The sequence below is a fragment of the Leptinotarsa decemlineata genome, unplaced genomic scaffold, assembly GCF_025532065.1.
Source record: "Leptinotarsa decemlineata unplaced genomic scaffold, Ldec_3_MD MMD2_tig00026336_RagTag_RagTag, whole genome shotgun sequence".
Lineage (NCBI taxonomy): Eukaryota > Metazoa > Arthropoda > Insecta > Coleoptera > Chrysomelidae > Leptinotarsa > Leptinotarsa decemlineata.
Window position 1 is genome coordinate 5,505,352 of NW_027412692.1, and position 18,611 is coordinate 5,523,962.

An 18,611-nucleotide genomic window follows, 5' to 3' on the forward strand; every position below is an offset into this window, starting at 1 on the left:
TAATGGCTTGTTTACGAAACGATTTTAAGCAATACAGCATTAATCTTTATCCAATGTAAGTACCTTAAATACAATGTTCATTTGATATAGATCAATGCCGCCCTTCACAGCATGTATTTTGAATGAATAATTTAGAAAATATTACAGATTTCATATGCAAGACATGGTGTGTTATATCGATGACTAATAATAGACAAGTTCAATCATCTCTTAAATTGTCTTACGACATCAAGATTATTCAGGATTCCGTGAAAACATAGATCCATCATTTTGCTGAGCTTATTTTGATATTTTGGTGACAAAACACTGGCCTTCAACCAAGATCTCTTGTCATTACAATAGCTCAGTTACTAAAAAAATTGTTCTTGTACAGTAATCAAACTATTCGAAAATATTATTATAATATAATCACATTTATCATCTTTTAGGTTCAATGAAAACCTACTGGTTACAGGAGAAAGACTGCAGAGCTCCCATTCCTAGAATTTCGAAACCTGAGTCATTTAGGAATGAAAAAGAAAAGAGACCAGAGGTGAAAGACTCTATTCCAGACTCAGCACGACCTGTAATTTACTCGCCAATTACCTTCAAAGATGTGGCAAGGAGAAGTATCGCAAGTTCGCCAATAAAAACAAATGCCAGAGGTAAGAAATGGAATCGTAACAAGTAGTAATGTGTGGAATTTATTGTTGCGGATTTACACATATTGTGTTTTCAGAACGTCGCTACCTATCGATTTTATTTATCTAGTGGTAGCAGACGAGTTTTATATTTATTGCTCAAATAAAACCAGTGACAAATGCTCGAATTGTTTTTTCTATTTCTTCCACTATTTTTTTAATGAACGCGAAAAAACAAACATACACAGAATGTGGATGAAAACTTCTGAACAAACTGAGTTATTGAGATAGGGAGAAGAGTTGTTTCAGATTTCAAATAGTAGCTACCTCATCCTTTATATCAAGGTCACTTTGTTTTCAAAATTCGGGCCATATTATCGATAGAAATGACTCGGGAACACTGATAATAACGACTTGTAATAAGGCTATTTGTCAGAATTTTTACAGTTTTTACAGTTCATATCCGTACTGAAACATAAAAGAAAATACATTTTCATACGGTATAAATTAAAAAATATTTATTTTATTTATTTTATTTGTTTTATTGATCACAAGTATACCATGGTGTCTGGATAAGTCACATAAAATACACATATATGACATATATAAAATTGTAAATTATAAATTATTTACAATGTAAAATTACAACATGATTACTAACACATTACATATGAAACAAAATTTAAAAGTTAAACATAAACATATTAAGGTCCATATAGATTATTAACAAATCTGTTAGTCATATTTATAAATAAGAGTTAGGAGTATTATGTAATAATTTGAAACAAATTTAACCAAAAGAATGAAAAAATAACAGGAATTGTAATTTAAATTAACTTAGAACAATTCGAAATCATTTACTTCGTAGTAGGCTTTCCTCAACAGAATACTCTTCAGTTTTTTTTTGAATATTCCCAGGTGTGTATCTTTCATTTCAATAGTTAATTTATTAAACAGTCTCATTCCTAGATAATTGCGACTAGTACTTGCTAATTTATGTTGTGGAATCAGCAGGTTGTCTCTATTTCTTGTATTATAATTATGATTATCACTAAGTGTCTGATAGTTGCTGATATTTTCTTTTATGAATACCAAGTTAGTATATATGACTGATAAAGGTAACGTCAAAATACATAGCTGTACAAACCACGGCTTACAACTTTCCAATCTGTTTAAACCTACAATTGCTCTTTTTTGGAGTAAAAAAATAGGCTGTAAGTAGATAGAGTGTCCCCAATTCGATAATCCATATGTCATAACATTATGAAATAGTGAATGGTATGTCATGATAGCCGCTTCCCTACCTAAATTAATTTTAACTTGTCTAATGGCCTTAGATAACCTACTCGAAAGATTGTCTGTGTGAGTTTTCCACGACAAGTTGCTTTCCAAGTGAATTCCTAAAAACTTTAACGACTGAGCATCATTTCCTTGGTTTGAGAATATCATAGAAGCTGTTTTCGCTTTATTGATTTGTAATTTATTTGCGTTGAACCAATCATTAGCTGACTCAGTTATGTCCTGGATAACGATGGTTTCCTCTCCTTGTATTACCCTCGTATAAAATGTTGTGTCGTCGGCATATAAGATAGTCTTCATATTAATTGAAGAGGGCAAATCGTTTACATATATATATATATATATATATATATATATATATATATATATATATATATATATATATATATATATATATATATATATATATATATATATATATATATATATATATAAGAAACAGCAAGGGTCCAAGAATACTGCCTTGTGGTACTCCATATTCAATTGGGGATTGTTTACTGAATTTATTGTCATGGTACACAGATTGTGTTCGATTTGTCATAAAAGATCGCATCAAATCAAGAAATATACCTCTGAGACTATAGTATTCCAGCTTTTCGAGTGAAATATTTTTTGAGACACAATCGAAAGCCTTACTCAGATCAACAAATACTGCCAAGGTTGATACTTTGTCTTCGAATCCCTCTCCTATGAAATTGGCTAGCTCAAAAACTGCCCCAGCAGTACTTTTCCGCTTTCTAAATCCAAACTGCGAACTCGTGTATGAATTATTTTGCTCTAAAAATGAGGCTATTCGTATTGCAATTATTTTTTCAGTAATTTTACCCAAAATGGGGACCAATGCAATTGGTCTGTGGTTTGATATCGATGTTATCGATTTTTAGTTTATCCGGAAATATTCCAGTTGTTAATATATTATTTATTATCTGAGTTATTGGTTTTAGTAATGCATCTAAGTTTTCTTTATATATACACACTGAGTGGTTGTAGATATTAGTTGAATTGGAATTCTTGAATGATTTTATTACATCAGTTATTTCTTCTTCTGTTGAGGGATAGATGAAAAGTGAATTTTCATTCACGGTAGTAGGGGATTTACCTAGATGTGTCGAGAAATGAGCTTTCGAGGGTGGAATTTCATTGATTATTTCATTTACAATATTCATAAAGTAATTGTTAAATTATTCGGCAGATATCGTCGTAGTTGTCTTTTTTTAGGTTTCCTTCCTGTATTGGTGTTGATGTGCTCCCAGATAGCTTTTGGTCTATTAGACGACTCGCCAATATTATTCAGCGCCACTTGCTTTTTCCTATTATTAAGTAGTTGTTCATACTCGTCTTTCTTCAATTTGAATTGTTCTTTTAATTCTTCATTATTTGGTAATTTGAACACTGTTAAATGGTTCAAGTTGGTAATTTCTGTCTTGGCTTTTATAATGCTAACATCGACAATAGCTTCTTTATTTCTCCAGTAATTATCACCCTTCACCTTGATTAACGGAAAGCTCATTCCGTGGTAATATTGAAAAATATTCAGAAATGTTTCAGTGCACTCATTGGAATCTGTTATTTCATCTAAAGCAACCCAATTTTCTGCAGAATGGATTTTTTTAAATAATTGCTTATTTTCATTGTTTTTGTTGAAAACTAATTCACTAGTGATATTCGCCCTTTCCAAAATATTTGTGAATTCAACCGATTGTGCTTTGTGATCGGATAGGTGCAACTCTATAACTTCTGCTTTATCGACAACGAAATTTGTAAAAATATTATCAATACAGGCGTGACCTCTTGTCGGTTCTCTCACGACAAATAGTCGATTTCTCATTGAAATTAATGTTAAAATCGCCCCCAACTATTATTCGATACTTAGAAAAATTTTCCTCAATTTTGTGAAGACTTTCATGTACATGATCTTTGAAAATTGTTGAATTTCCTACTGGATTTCGATACAACACAGCCACTACACATTTTAACTCGTACACAGTGCAAACAATCATTTCAAAATCTTCTTCAGTGCAGAGATTCCAAAGATACTCACCTTTCATATAAATGCAAACCTCACCATGGGTTTTATTTTTCCTAGTAAAATAACAAGCTAATTTATAGTTATTTATATTATAAAAAGCAACTTCTTCTTCCTTTAACCAGTGATCGGATAACATGACGATTTCTATATGTAGTTCATTTAGAGCCATTTCAAGTGAATTCAATTTGTTCCTAATACTTTGTATATTCTGATGTAAAATTTTTATTTTTTTCATTGACTTCATTTGGGGCTTTTCATCGGTTAATTGTCCAGAGTAATTTGAGAGAGTCTTGGATATAAAAAAATGTTCATTATTATCAGTTATCTTTTGTGTTTCCTTACTATTACTCTTAGAAACTCCGTCGTCAAAAGTACAGTTTCGCAACAATTCATCGTACAGTGTAATAACGTTCCGAGGGGATATTTCCTCAGCAGATGCTTCTGGCTGCATTACAATAATTAAAGATTGAATTTAACTTACTGGAGAGTCTTGAAATATGTCATTTATATGATTCACTAATCCTTTTCCTACATGAAATACACCTGATTTGTTTATATAATAACCATCTTTTCCGAAATTTGATCTCCTCAATACGTAGTTACAATCAAAGACACACTTTTTATCAATCAATAATAATAATAATAATAATAATAATATACCGAGTTCATCAGCTGCTCGAGCAGCTGATGAACTCGGTATAGTTTTCGACTCTGAACGAGGTGACTACAACTCTGTCATCGAGTTGGAACCCGTTCAGCAAAAAGCTCAGATAAAAGCCGCAGAGATCACCTTACTTCTGCGGAGACACAGGGATAAGCCAATGCATGGGGTCTTCTTCAATAATATTGAAGACCTTGGCTTATCAAAGCGCCTGACGTTCGCTTTTCTCAGGTCGAGTGGGCTGAAGTCGGAAACTGAGGGGTTCATCATGGCTTGCCAGGATGGTGTCTTCAACACCTTAGTCTACCGCAGTCGCGTGATGGGTATAGAGGTTCCTGACACAAGGTGCAGGGCCTGCCGCGAGGCGCCCGAGACCCTAATGCACTTGCTATCAGCATGTCCAGCATATGCGGTCTCGGCCTATATCCATCGACATAACGCGGCCCTAAGAGTGCTATATTATCATCTACGGCACTCCTACGGTATTGACGAGACACCGGTGTTGCCCTACGCTCCGGGGGATATTGAATCCGTTGTGGGGAACGAGAAGTGCCGAATTTATTGGAACTATTCGTTCCCCACCCTCAGGCTCATACAAGCTAATAAGCCTGATGTAGTTCTTCTCGACCACCAGACCAAGACGATATTTGTCGTGGAGTTTTCAGCTCCTGGCGAGACGAATATCGTCAGAAAAGAGGAGGAAAAACGGATAAAATATCGAGATTTTCTCTTCGAACTCCGCAGACTCTATCCAGATCACTCTGTCAAGATGGTCGTTCTGATTGTTGGAGTCCTTGGTGGAATGATGTCTTCTCTACTCTCGAATCTAAAAATCATACCGGCTTGCCGCATTAAGGCAGAAATCTTAGCCGCACAGATGCAGAAGGCTGTCATTCTTGGCTCACTGCGTTTGCGCAGGGCACATGATTCTCGGACCCAATGATCACTTACCCCACGGTGTGGGGAGTGGTCATTGGTTGATTATGCTGGCGCGCCCTCCCGAATGTATCGGGGCTTCGGGGGATAGGGCCTGGCCAGCGCACACTACGGTGAAAAAAAAAAAATAATAATACCGTCTTTATTATCTTCTAATACATTCAAATCAAATTAATCATGTACAGTTCATTTATTATAAGAAGACAAAAGGCGAAGTTCAATTTACATGATGACAAGTCATCATTCAATTGCTCTTCCACTTAACCTCTTGACTTAACCTCTACTATGTATTTCTTTGAATAAGGATAGGTTTCCTTCGTATTTGGCATAATTTAGTTCTTTTCAGTTTGTAAAACCATATGGTTGTGTAATTATAAGGGGACGTGTGTGTTGACTTTCATAAGAAAATTATCTACTAATTGCTCATTTACTGATTGCGGCCATAGAATGACTATGTCTTCTCGATTCAAATATTTGGAATTATCAATAGCAGTATTAATTAATTCAAAATTTGAAGCATTTGGTTTTAAAATTGATTGTACTTCAAATTCTTCTTCGGTTTTTTTCAGTGTGGAGATTAGACCTCTTCCATTTTGACCTGCCACAATAATTATTTTTCGTCTGTTTGTAACTGTTACATTTTTTACATGATAATTCCAGAATGTTCTGGCATATTCTGGAATTATCTCTGATACCCTGGAATATTCTAGAGTTGTCTAGAAGACGTAAATCGCCCTCATATCTTCAAAAGCGCACCATATAACTTTATTGCTCGTTTCACCATGGTTTGGGATATTCCAGGTTATTGCCGAATATTCCATAATATTCCGTAATGTTCGGGAATGTATTGAAATATACATCTGATTGTACAATTTCGTAAAGGTTTTTCAATCTTTGAAGCAGTTCTGATATGCACTTTTCGGTATGTTCTTGAATTCTCTCAGCGATTCGGTTTTCATCTCCTCAATAGTCATAAACTCTGTCTTTTCATGGGTTCCTTCAATCTTTCTTTCATATGTTAACGCGCCCTTTTTATCTCCAGTAGGGACACCCCAGTTGGAATATTTGAAAATCCTTCCTTATTGTACATCTGGAACATAATACGAACATATATACAAAATGTTTGCCTAACAAAATATCGCGGTATGGAGAAACGGTGTTGAAACGGTAATTTTCATATTGTTGTAAATCATGCCCTAAAAAAAATAACGCCGGCCACCACTGGTAGTCATAAATCGTGACGTAGCTAAGAGCGCGCGAATGTACGATGTTCCGTGTCGCTCTAGAAGCAGCGAGAATAATGCTACCAATTTCGATAGAACTTCGGCGAAATTTCTACTGCATTCGATTACGATACATACCTAAACACTAGCCTTGAGCATATCGACACAGTCAAGTGGAAGTTACAGTGCGGTACGCGAATTGCTCTAGTAAGGCGATAGACATTCAAATAATAATTGAAGTGCTTGTTGTATTTAAAGTGAAATAAAGTTAAGTTTGATTATTCAGAGAAGTCAATTATTGGTCAACCCACGGATAAAAACGTAACAATATGCCTCGAGCATATCGACATAGTCAAGTGGAATTTACAGTGCGGTACGCGAAGTGCTCTAGTAAGGCGATAGACATTCAAGTAATAATTGAAGTGCTTGTTGTATTCAAAGTGAAATAAAGTAAAGTTTGGTTATTCAGTGTAGTCAATAGTATACCAAATGATGATGAATGAATGAGTGTTAAGTGAGTGACTTCCGCATTTATAAGTATAGATTGGACTCTGGTTTCGCTGTCAGAACCATATACCCATCATTCGTCACCAGTTATGATCCTTCCATGCAAATCTGGATCACCATTGACATCATTCAACAATTCCTAGGCAATTCTCATGCGACGGTTTTATTTTGTTGAAACTCAGCAAATTTGGAACGAACTTCTTTACGACATGCTTCCAAAATTTACTAAAAAATTGGACGGCATGAGCCAACCGATATGCCGACAGCCTCAGCAACTTCTCTAATAGTGATTTTTCATAACAAATTTCCTCACATTCCCCTATTATTTTCCTGTATGTTAAGTGTTTTAGGTTAGAACGAATGATGGCTGGAATAAAACTCAGTATTTTTAAAATTATATTATGCTGATCTTTAGAACAACGTTCTACACAAACTTTTCACAACTTGACTAATCTTATGTATTACATAGATGACATTCGGCAGAATAGGAAAGTCACACACACTATCAACATTAAATTGCTTCATTGTTCCACATTGTATTAAAAAATTGTATTGTATAAAGCTGTTATTACTTACTATTAGAGATAATATAAAGACGTATTATTATTATTATGTTCATCGGTTGTTGATTTGCTGGGGCGTCCAGGGCGTGCGTCGTCATTCACATCTTCACGACCTTCTGTGAAAAGCTTGTACCACTTGTAAACATTTTTCTGACAAACACTGTACAAACACTGTATGCCACTTTAACATTTCAACATTTCATTTTTTACACAAAGTTTGATGCAAATTCTTCGATCCAGAAAATCGCCAAGCACACAAAACAGTTCTAACTTTCATGCCTCTCACCAAATAACTAAACATGCTCGAGACGAGTGTAATCACATAAAAAAATAAAAAATCGCTAATTGAATGTACATAGCCCACGAAATTTGAACATTCACTTTATTTTTCAACAGACCTCGTACATGTATAGGCCGTGACTTAGCTCAGTATATTTCATGGGAGCACATGAAGCTAGCAATTCATGGACCACCAAATTCATATTCAATCATGGATTCCCTACTAAATTTTCCATATGTTGCCAGTTTTGTTACTTTCACCTATTATAAAATACCTCCAAAACATAACGATGTAAAATGACGTATTCTAAAAACACTTTATTGTGTGATTTCATAGCCATACAATGGCTTCCATTGTATAGAGAAACACGTGTTGCGTTTTTGTAAAACTGTCTAGTGAAAATCACACAATAAAGTGTTTTTAGAATACGTTAGTTATGGATTTTCATCAAGTATCGGCCGATTCCATCATATATGTAAAATGAGCACATTGAAAATACTTATGATACACTGTTTGGAACCTTTGGTGTAGTAATGAATATTACTGGAGTTTTTTCCCCAACACCAAATCGTTATTTTTAACACCTCGACACGTTTTTCGATCACCAAGTGAAAATTTAATCTTCCTCTTTGAAGATGATCACTTGGTGATCGAAACACGTGTCGAGGTGTTAAAAATAACGATTTGGTGTTGGGGAAAAAACTCCAGTAATATACATTGAAAATAATTCAAAATTTATTCAAATCACAAGTTTACGGTGATAACAGTACTATAACTTACATGATACATCAAAATCGTTTCATTTTCAGAAATGAGATCGAACTCTGCAGGTGCTGTTTGCACAATGGCCGATCCCGCAAGTTTCTTTGGTTCCATTGTATTAGAACAGGATGAAAGTGAAAAGTTGTCGGAATTCACCCTTCCTTGTGCTATGAGGCATAGAAGTACTACTGCTCCACCCAGAACAAGTCATTGCGAATACCCCAAAGCAGAGGTAATACCAATGAACTATTTTATTATGGAGTTCAACCTCACAAATTAAAAATTAAATTCAAAAGTGAAAAACAGATGAATAAAACAGAGCAGGTGAATAGTTCATTCATTTTTTAACTTTTGTTTTCATACTGAAAGAAATTAAAACAGAACGGCTGAATATGCCTGCAAGTTTGAATATGTAAAGAAAAACTTTTTGATGAAGATAACATAGCTATTTTAATCAGGTATTATGGAGTACTTGGAAAGTAATCCCACATCATCTATAGTCCAAAGTTGATGAAAGCAAAAGTTGTTTGAGAATAGTTAACAAGATCACAATAATCTGTCCGTATGAAATATTTTCATACTCCAGAATAAAAAGACAATGCTAAGTGGTTGTAATTCTGATTATTCTAGGGAGAAAATATTCTGAAAAATCGAAATTTTGAGGCAATAATTACACTTTCAGATGGAACAATGTTCCCCAATACCGAAACAATTAAATCTCAAAACAGTCGGTACTGATTGTTATAAAATATTAATTTTCACATTCACTCAAATCGGCAACATCACTGAAAAAGTAAGTTAGGTTAGGTTAGGTCGGAAGTGAATGGGTCTATTTGACCCACCACCCCAACCCGCAAGGGTTTATTGTGGCTCACACCTATTCACACTCGACCAAATAAACCCAGCTTCTTAACGAAGCCGATTAGTTTGTATGGTGAGTGGTCTTTCAGGTCAGATGGTAAGAGTACGGCTCTGCCGAAATCTAAAGACCTGATTCGGTCCCCAGCGGGGCAGGCACAAAGTATACGGAACGTAATGGAAATTTCAAATCATTTCCGAAGTTTTAACATTTTATTTTCAAAACCATCTTGTTAGAAGTAATACAAAATAAAAATATTAATTATGTATGAAGTAATTTTTTTTTTCAATCAAGAATGCCTTCTTTCACGAAATAAATGTTTTCACTTGGGATCTCAATCATAGAGCTGTGATTTCAAGGAAAGCAATTTCTCGTATTGTTCATATTGAAACATTTATATTCGAATGAGTTTGATGGTTGAGAGTTTTTCAAAATATCTCAAGTGAAATTAATTTTCTGAGTCACTCTTCAGATATAGAAGTGATTCGAAATTAAAAATTGGTATTTAAGATAAATAAAACTTTCGTAATATATAAAAAAGTAGTTTTGCGAATTCTATTCTTGGACACCCTTTATATAAGATTCGCGTCCTTTTCAAACTCGTCATAAGTATGAATTGGAAATAAAATGTATGTTTGTGAGGAAAAGGATCAAGTTCAGAACATTGCCTGGCTTCCCGTCCTGATATAGAAAGATTATTTTTTTGCTGTGAGTAATTTTGAACCTAATATGTCTCTAATTCTTACTCTTCACATATATACAAGACGTTTCTACGAAAATTTTATTTCTCCTGTAACTCAGAAATGGACATATGATCAAAAACTTCAAAGAACACCTCAATTTTTGTTTGGAAAGGGCTCAATTTTACAACAATAGAAACAAACTCATCAAATAATGAGGAAGAAATGGGAATTGAAACTTTCTATGTTTTTGCCACTTTTATTTGTAACTAACGTTACTGCAGTTTCGGCCTATAAGGGCATTTTCAAACTTATACATTTAACATAGAAAGTTTCAATTATTTTTTCTTCATTATGAACTCCTACCCCGTAGTAACGGCTATATCCATCAATTTATTAAAATAATGAGCTCCACCAATTGCTGCACTCTAATACAGGGTGAGTCAACAAGATTCCCACGGTCCATTGCTATCAGAGGAAACAATTTTTGGAACTGCTTATTTTTTTACAGTCATATCGATAAAAACTTGACATTTTAAAAATTTTAAACTTTAAAATACCGTATAGATACACACCACAGGCGTGAAAACGTAAATGGCTTCTACGACACTGTAACAATGAATTCCGCCAACCGATTGCAGTTGAATCTGATTGGCCAGCGTAAGGAGGCTTGTTTATTTTACCCATTAGATGCAAATATGCGTGGTGATCATGCTTTGATCGTGCATATGTCTTTGTTTGGGTTACTTTTTTTTGTTGGATAGATATACTTTAGATAATGAATTTCAGATTTAGAAATTTTTCAGGCAGGCATGACACAGAAGTTGTTCATCAGTCAGTATTGTGACGCCTGAGGATGCTATTATTTAGCCCTGCACATACAAAAATAACTTTTTTCTATTCAGTTTGTACTCCAAACATTCGTTATGGAATTGAATCAGATATCATTCACAGGATTACTAAACAATAAAGTACATAGAAGAGATGAAATTTCACTTGCATAGAGCACTGTCATCCTAAATGGCGGACATCGATGTTTCGGAATAAGACACTTGTCTTAATGCCTCTTCAACACCAATATGCATAATATAACAGGATGAAGCTTCATATCATTACGACTTCATGTCACGGATGAGTTGAGTAGATAGCCAAAAATATACCCCTTTCAATTCAGACAATATTTTTTGTTTTGAATACACTGATCCATTACTTGATGAAAGTAATCAACACTTTCCATGATGAAAAACAATTTTTTCACTTATGACTCTATTAAAAATGCGTTTCGCTACACGGTAGCTCCCTCCTTCAGTCGACCTTGTTCGCCTGCTGGGTAGCGAAACGCTTTATTAGTAAAGTTGGTACTTTGAATTCACGCAGTAATTGTCGAGATGAACTGGAAAGTTGACCCTTTTCACACCCTGAGGAATTTTCTCCATTACATTTTTTTTGTTTTCAGATTGTGGATGGTAGGAATTCCTTAAAAAAGGTCGATAAAAAAACTCTTGAGTTTCTTCAAAAATAATTACTTTCCTTCATTATCTATCAAATAATGTATCACTCAAACTCCATTTCACTGTAAAAATGGGGGTAACTGCTATTCGCAAGAGGGTGAAGTCGGGTCGTCACGAAAAAAAATTGACGTGTTCTTTGAGATTTTTAGAGAGGGTCAGTTTTCGTTGGATAATATAACTTATAAAAAGTACTGATAATAATTAAAATTTACAGGTAAGCTTGACCTCGCAAGGATGTCTGCTTCCCCTCCCGCCTGCACCTGGTATTTTGGCGAGCAATGTTACCTCAAAACAAGAACCTGCCGTATCAAAAGTAGAAGTTGATCACGTGCCCCAGAAAAAATACGAATTTGGAAAATCCATGTACGAATTTGCGAAAAAATTAGAGAAAACCAACGAGTGCAACCACGTTGAAATGACTACATCAAAGAGTGACGGAAATCTTTGTGAAAAAAATTCAATATCGAATAATCACGTTGCAAATAGTAGCAATCCCTTTGCGAAAAGTAGACAGAGTCATCACCATCATCACCAACAGTCCTGCTCGGGTTTACACAGAAATAGATTTCAGAGTAACGCCTGTTCAATAAACTAGTTTTTTAAATAATTCAAATTGTAGAAGCTCAAAGTCATATCACATTCGCAACAAACATTATTGAAATTCAAAATCATTCCAATAGTCCATTTACTACAGAATTTTACACGGTTTTCAGACTCTACAAACTATTGTACTAGGGGATATTATTTTCCTACTTTACACTCCAAGAGCAGTGTAACTCTCCAAAGTATTGGAAAATTCTTTGTCATACCTTGTTGAAAACTTTTTTTGAAGTTCTAAATATTTATTGCCTAAAATTGGAATTGAAATAGCTTTCAATTTGAAAAAAGCCTTGTACAATTTTGATATCGTGTTCTTCAAAAGTTGAGAGGAGGGGTCTTTTCACGTCTGTATACATACAGGGTGTATAAACGATAGGTGGGTGGACGATAGCTGTTTCCCTATTAGAGATACAAAAAATGTTTTGGTGAAAAAGTTGTGTAGATAAATGAATATTATATTTCAAAAATTATTAGAAGCTTACAGGGTGTCCAATAAATGTGTGGCAGAGCAAAATTATGTTTTTGTTAAATAGAATACTCCAGATATTTTCACTCGATTTAATTTTTTGGGCAGTGTTTCTCAAAAATATAGGGTTGTTTGGGTTTATACCGGGTTGTTCGGAAGTGAAATTCATGTCAAAAAAATGGACTCATTCAACACCAAATATCTCCTACTTGATCAAATGGAATGAAGAAAAGTTTCAACCAAATGTTCTTAAGGATAGTGTATTTTCATTTCGTCTTCATAAGTTTATCGATCGGCACGTTTTCTATGCAAGGGTTTAAAAAATTCGAGATAACTTTTTTCTCAGTTTTTTCGAATAGAACACCCTGTACATAGGACCGTCCCAAAATAGTCCACATAATGAGCGTTCAGAAAATGTAGAAATTGTCTTCTTTATTTCTATAGCAAATGTATCTGATGCTTGAGGAAAATATAAAAATGTCATCAAATAGAAGCAATAATGTTTTTTTTGAGTTCTGGACAAAACAAGTAACAAAATAAAAAAAAGCAATTTTAAAACGCACAAATTCAAAATAAATGTTCGAACAATCTTCCATTTTGAACTATGCATAAATTTAGTTTATCAACAATTTCCATTCGAACTTCAATTGAAGTTTATCTTGTAATAGACCGAAAAACTTCTCTAATCATTTTCTTCATGTCTTCTGGTATCCTTTATTTCTCTCGATAGACTTCTCCTTCAACATATCCCCATAGAAATCACCAAAAGAAATCTAGCGGTGTGAGGTCTGGGGATCGTGCTGACCAGTGAATAGGTCCATTTCTTCCAAACCATCATTTTGGTAATATTTTTAGCAGTATTTGGCCTTGTTTCAATCGGTATATTCTCCTACAAATTTGATAAATCATTTCAGAAGAAATATCTATGAATTTCCCCCTTTCAGAGGCCCATCAAATGATGATCTAATCCCTAATTATGCCTCCCCCTCCAACATTCATCGACTATGTGTTTTGGTTATTGACTTATCTCATCCAATGGGGGTTCTCTGTTGAGTAGTAGTGTATATTGAGTCAATTTACCATGCCATCACATCTAAATGTGGACACGTCGGAAAACAAAACATATGAATTTCAAAATATTTGGTTCTTCGCTTATTGAATTCAATAAATGTTCGCAATACCGAACTCTGAAATTAAAATCCCATTTATAGAGTTCTTAATGTAGTTCAATTCGGTATGAATAAACTATATTTTTGATTAACATTCGGTTCACGGAAGTACGATCACATCCAATTCTCTTGCAATTTCCCTCGTACTTACATGAAGCTATTCAACTGTTGAAAGCATCACCGCTAATTCATTTTCTCCATTTGTTACAATTGTATTTACTGCTTGTCCTTTCTTATGCTTGACACTGTCAGTTTCCTCAAATCTTACTTTAACCTCCCAAGGTCGTATAGACCTTGGACCTAGTTAGGATATCAAAAAGCATACATTATACTAGCTAATAAACAATTTTTGTCACATTTGAATGAAAAAATAGTAGATATCAATTATAAATTCATCTGCTTGATAATTAAATGTCACGTTTGTTAACAATACATTTTTTTGTATATCTAAAAAGAAAGCAACTATCGTCCACCCACATATCGTTGATAGACCTTGTATATCAAAACTAGTTAACAGTCAATATATCGAGTGGTCCAACGAAAAGTATGCACCTTGCTTTTCTCCTTTTTTTGTAACTTAACGCAAAAGTACTCGGATAGGTTAATTTTGCTTTTGAGGGGGACACATTTTCGATGTATTTTTCTACCTGTGCCTTCAACCCTCTAGCGAGGGTGAGTAACAACCCTAAAATTTTAAATGGAAAGTGGGGTCGAGTGATATATCATTTGAAAGGGCACAAAATTCTCTTTCCAATGATACCTAATTTGTTGTATTTACTTGAATAATTATAAAAAAAGCAAGAACATTTACTCAATATTTTTGGTGTTAATGAAAATGCGGAAAAACGGCATTTTCATCACTACTACATTCCTCAATTTCTCTCGTGCGTTTTTTGGTTCAAATAACAACAGCAGATAGGTGTACAAAAAGAATGTAGGCAAACGTTCATTGATTCAGTTCGGTTGCTTTTGAAATTATTTCAACTTTACTGTAAAAATGGTTTATTCCATTCCTGAACGAGTTGAAATTGTTAAACTTTATTATCAACATAATAGTTTTGCTAGACTTACTGCTCGCCTCTTTAATAACAGTCATTCCGGGAAAAATGTGAATGATTCGTACGTTGCCAAGTTAGTCCAAAAGTTTGTCGATACCGGATCTGTCTGTAATGTGAAACACCAGCCACGAAAACCGATCAGAAATGAAGCAGTGGAAGTCGCTGTTTTGGGACATGTTGAAATGGATCATACTCAAAGTACCCGTCAACTTGCTGCAGTCTCCCGTTCGTCCATAATACGGATATTAGAAGCCTATAAATTTCATCCGTACAAAATTAAATTAGTACAGGAACTCAATGAAAATGATCCTGATAGAAGGCTGCAATTTTGTGAACAACTGAGCCAGCTACTAATTGATGATCCGCACCTATCATTCAACACGTGCTTTTCCGATGAGAGTACATTTTTTTGAATGGAGCTGTGAATAGGCATAATTGCCGTTACTGGGATGACAGTAACCCACACTTATTCCGAGAGGTCCATACCCAGTACCCTCAAAAAATCAATGTCTGGTGTGGCATATTAGGTAGTCATATCGTAGGACCACTTTTTATTCCTGGGAATTTAACTGGTGAGGTCTACCTGAACATGCTTGAAGATACAATTGATCCTCTCATAACAGAAATAATTGAAAATGACCAAAATCATAATGATGATCGGCTTCATTTCCAGCAAGATGGAGCACCTCCTCACTATGTTGCTCCGGTAAGAGAGTTTTTAGATGACCGGTTTACTGGACGGTGGATTGGAAGGAGAGGCCCCATCGAATGGCCTGCCAGGTCACCTGATTTATCGCCTTTAGACTTTTTCCTTTGGGGACACTTAAAAAATAAATGTTTTGCTACGCAGCGCGAATCCATAGAAGATCTTCGCCAACGAATTACAGCAGAGTGCAGAAGTATAACACCTGATATGCTACAGAATGTTAGGAATAGATTTGAACAAAATCTGTATTATTGTATGGAAGCAAATGGGTCACGTTTTCAGCACTTGCTGAATTAGGATTCTACTAAGTCAATTACACATTTCAAAGTACTGGGTTGTAGTTGTTTTTCTTCATAATACCTACATGTTTGAGTGAAATACAAAATCATTGGTATCATTGGAAAGATAATTTTGTGCCGTTTCAAATGATATATCACTCGACCCCACTTTCCATTTAAAATTTTAGGGTTGTTACTCACCCTCGCTAGGGGGTTCAAGGCACAGGTAAAAAAATACATCTAAAATGTGTCCCCCTCAAAAGCAAAGTTACAAAAAAAGGAGAAAAGCAAGGTGCATACTTTTCGTTGGACCACTCTGTATGATAATTGAATTGGTAAACAATATATATCCAACATGATAAACAGAAATCGTTAGAAATTCAATCAAGTAAACTTTCCACTTTCTCAAGTTTTGTTCACCTAATAACATGCTGTTGTTTCTTATTTAAAAAAAAAAGCGTGCAGGGAAAAAAATGTCCTTTTCTATAGGTCGAAATGATTTAACGTTTTTGAGGAGATATCAACTAGGGTTTTTTTTTCAAGAATGCATCCATGTATGCTTATTTGCCGAAAACGCAAATAGTATGCATGTTATTTCTGAGGAGTTGGCAAAAAATAATAACCAATCTGTTGCTATAAGTGAACAAAAATAAGTTATAAATTGATTGTAGCAGACGAACATGTGAAAGAATTCTGTAAAAAATCTAAAACGGACTAAATCGATATGGTTTCAGTGTTTATGATTTTAATTATTCAGATATTGTACAAACAATTATATCAGATATTTTCTTATGATTTCATTTGTAAAAGCACCACAAACAAGAGATTTCACTTTCCGTAATTCTCAAGTAGACGCTTCAATAGTTTCTGTGGTATGTCTGTGATCTACTCGTACTATACCAAATTTCATGTTTGTCATTGAAATAGAAAAGAATTTTCCTGGTTACAATGAAAAATGACAATATTTTGAACTTTATGAAGATTGATATTGCAGAATAGAATATTTTCAGGTATTCAATTACAATGAATGAAATTGTATACTCACCTATTTTCTTGTAAATATTTTTCTAAATGGTTCGTTCATATTGAGTTCATATTAAGAGTATTTATATGTAATAAAAGAAATCAATCTGAAAGTCGTTGAAAATACTCAGTAGATATTAATAAATGTGAACGTTTTGAAATTAAAAATAATTTAAATCGATCTGTACATATCTTTATTAGTAATATAAAAAGTTATTTCGACACGTTTGTTTCACTGCTAAATGTTAATTTCACGAAAGTCACATGGCACATGGCAATGGGGCATATACACGGTGGCTAACCTAAAACGAAAGACATCTGTATAATCAGCGTCAATATTTTAGATTTTTTGTAACTTTCATTTAAATTAGAATCACCTGATAGTTTTATGAAAAAAACACATTTTGAAATGTAAATTTGTTCAGCTGCGTACTTACAACTTGGTTGAAACTGATGTCAAACATTCTTGCACATTCCACAGTATTTTCAGAGAGATTCTATGAAACTTGATGCAAATCTTTTAGCAATGCCAATTGCCTCTATAGATTATACTTTTTAGGTATCCTCAGAAATCGTGAGAAGACAAATTTATTAACTCCAAAGACCAATATAAAATCAATAACTTCTCTTTCCTTAATCGAATCAACAATATGATGGGTATTTAATTTTTCAACAGAACGGTTTTATTTCGCATTATGTCTAGCAGTATTTAAACCAACATTCTCCACGGCATTGTATTGGGAGAATAAGCAGCATTGTATGATCCCCACGTTCACCAGATTTGTAGGAAAGAAGAATATGACATACTCAAAGCAATCCAGCTTTTGATGAAAAGTAATTATTTGATAACTTCGAACTGGAAGAAACAGCCGTCTCGAAAAAACTACTGTCATATAAACATTGAATTACGCGAAAGAAAATTCTGAAACGGGGTTATGCAAATTTGAAAGTGATATATTCCAACAGAGCATTTCTGAATAAAAAAAGTAAATGTATACTCTTCGATGCTTTAGTTCTTTCGCATGCCAACTACGCAGGCGTGGTGTATGGTCCGAGAATTTTGAAGAGAATCCAAAAGCTCCAGAATGCATGTATTAGGCTCATTATAGTAGGGGAGCCCACGATGCAAAATGGAGATTTACTCGAGCGTCATAGAGACATATTGGGTTGCAAAGCTTAGATGATAAGAAGAAAAAAATATTATATAATATATAACTTTTCATTGGTGAGGGAAGCGGCTATAGATTTTCAAATATGTAAAAAAATACTGTTGCATGGACATACTAGAGCGCGTCAGATATTGATAGTATCAATATCCTACGTATTTTTAATAATGTTCGTATGTTATTCTGATCATTTGTATGATGCGGGTGGTTGAACG

General features: G+C 34.3%; 1 protein-coding gene across 1 annotated transcript in view; it reads left to right on the forward strand.

The window, feature by feature from the left end:
- Positions 1-17,452, forward strand: part of Gyc88E (Guanylyl cyclase at 88E) — a 169,452-nt gene extending 152,000 nt beyond the window's left edge. Inside the window, exons 12-14 of the mRNA XM_074183199.1 lie at positions 429-644; positions 8,928-9,112; positions 12,145-17,452. Of these exons, the coding sequence (XP_074039300.1) occupies positions 429-644; positions 8,928-9,112; positions 12,145-12,525 (782 nt within the window). The 3' untranslated portion in view covers positions 12,526-17,452. The remainder of the gene's footprint in view (positions 1-428; positions 645-8,927; positions 9,113-12,144) is intronic.
- The last annotated feature ends 1,159 nt before the right edge of the window (positions 17,453-18,611 follow it).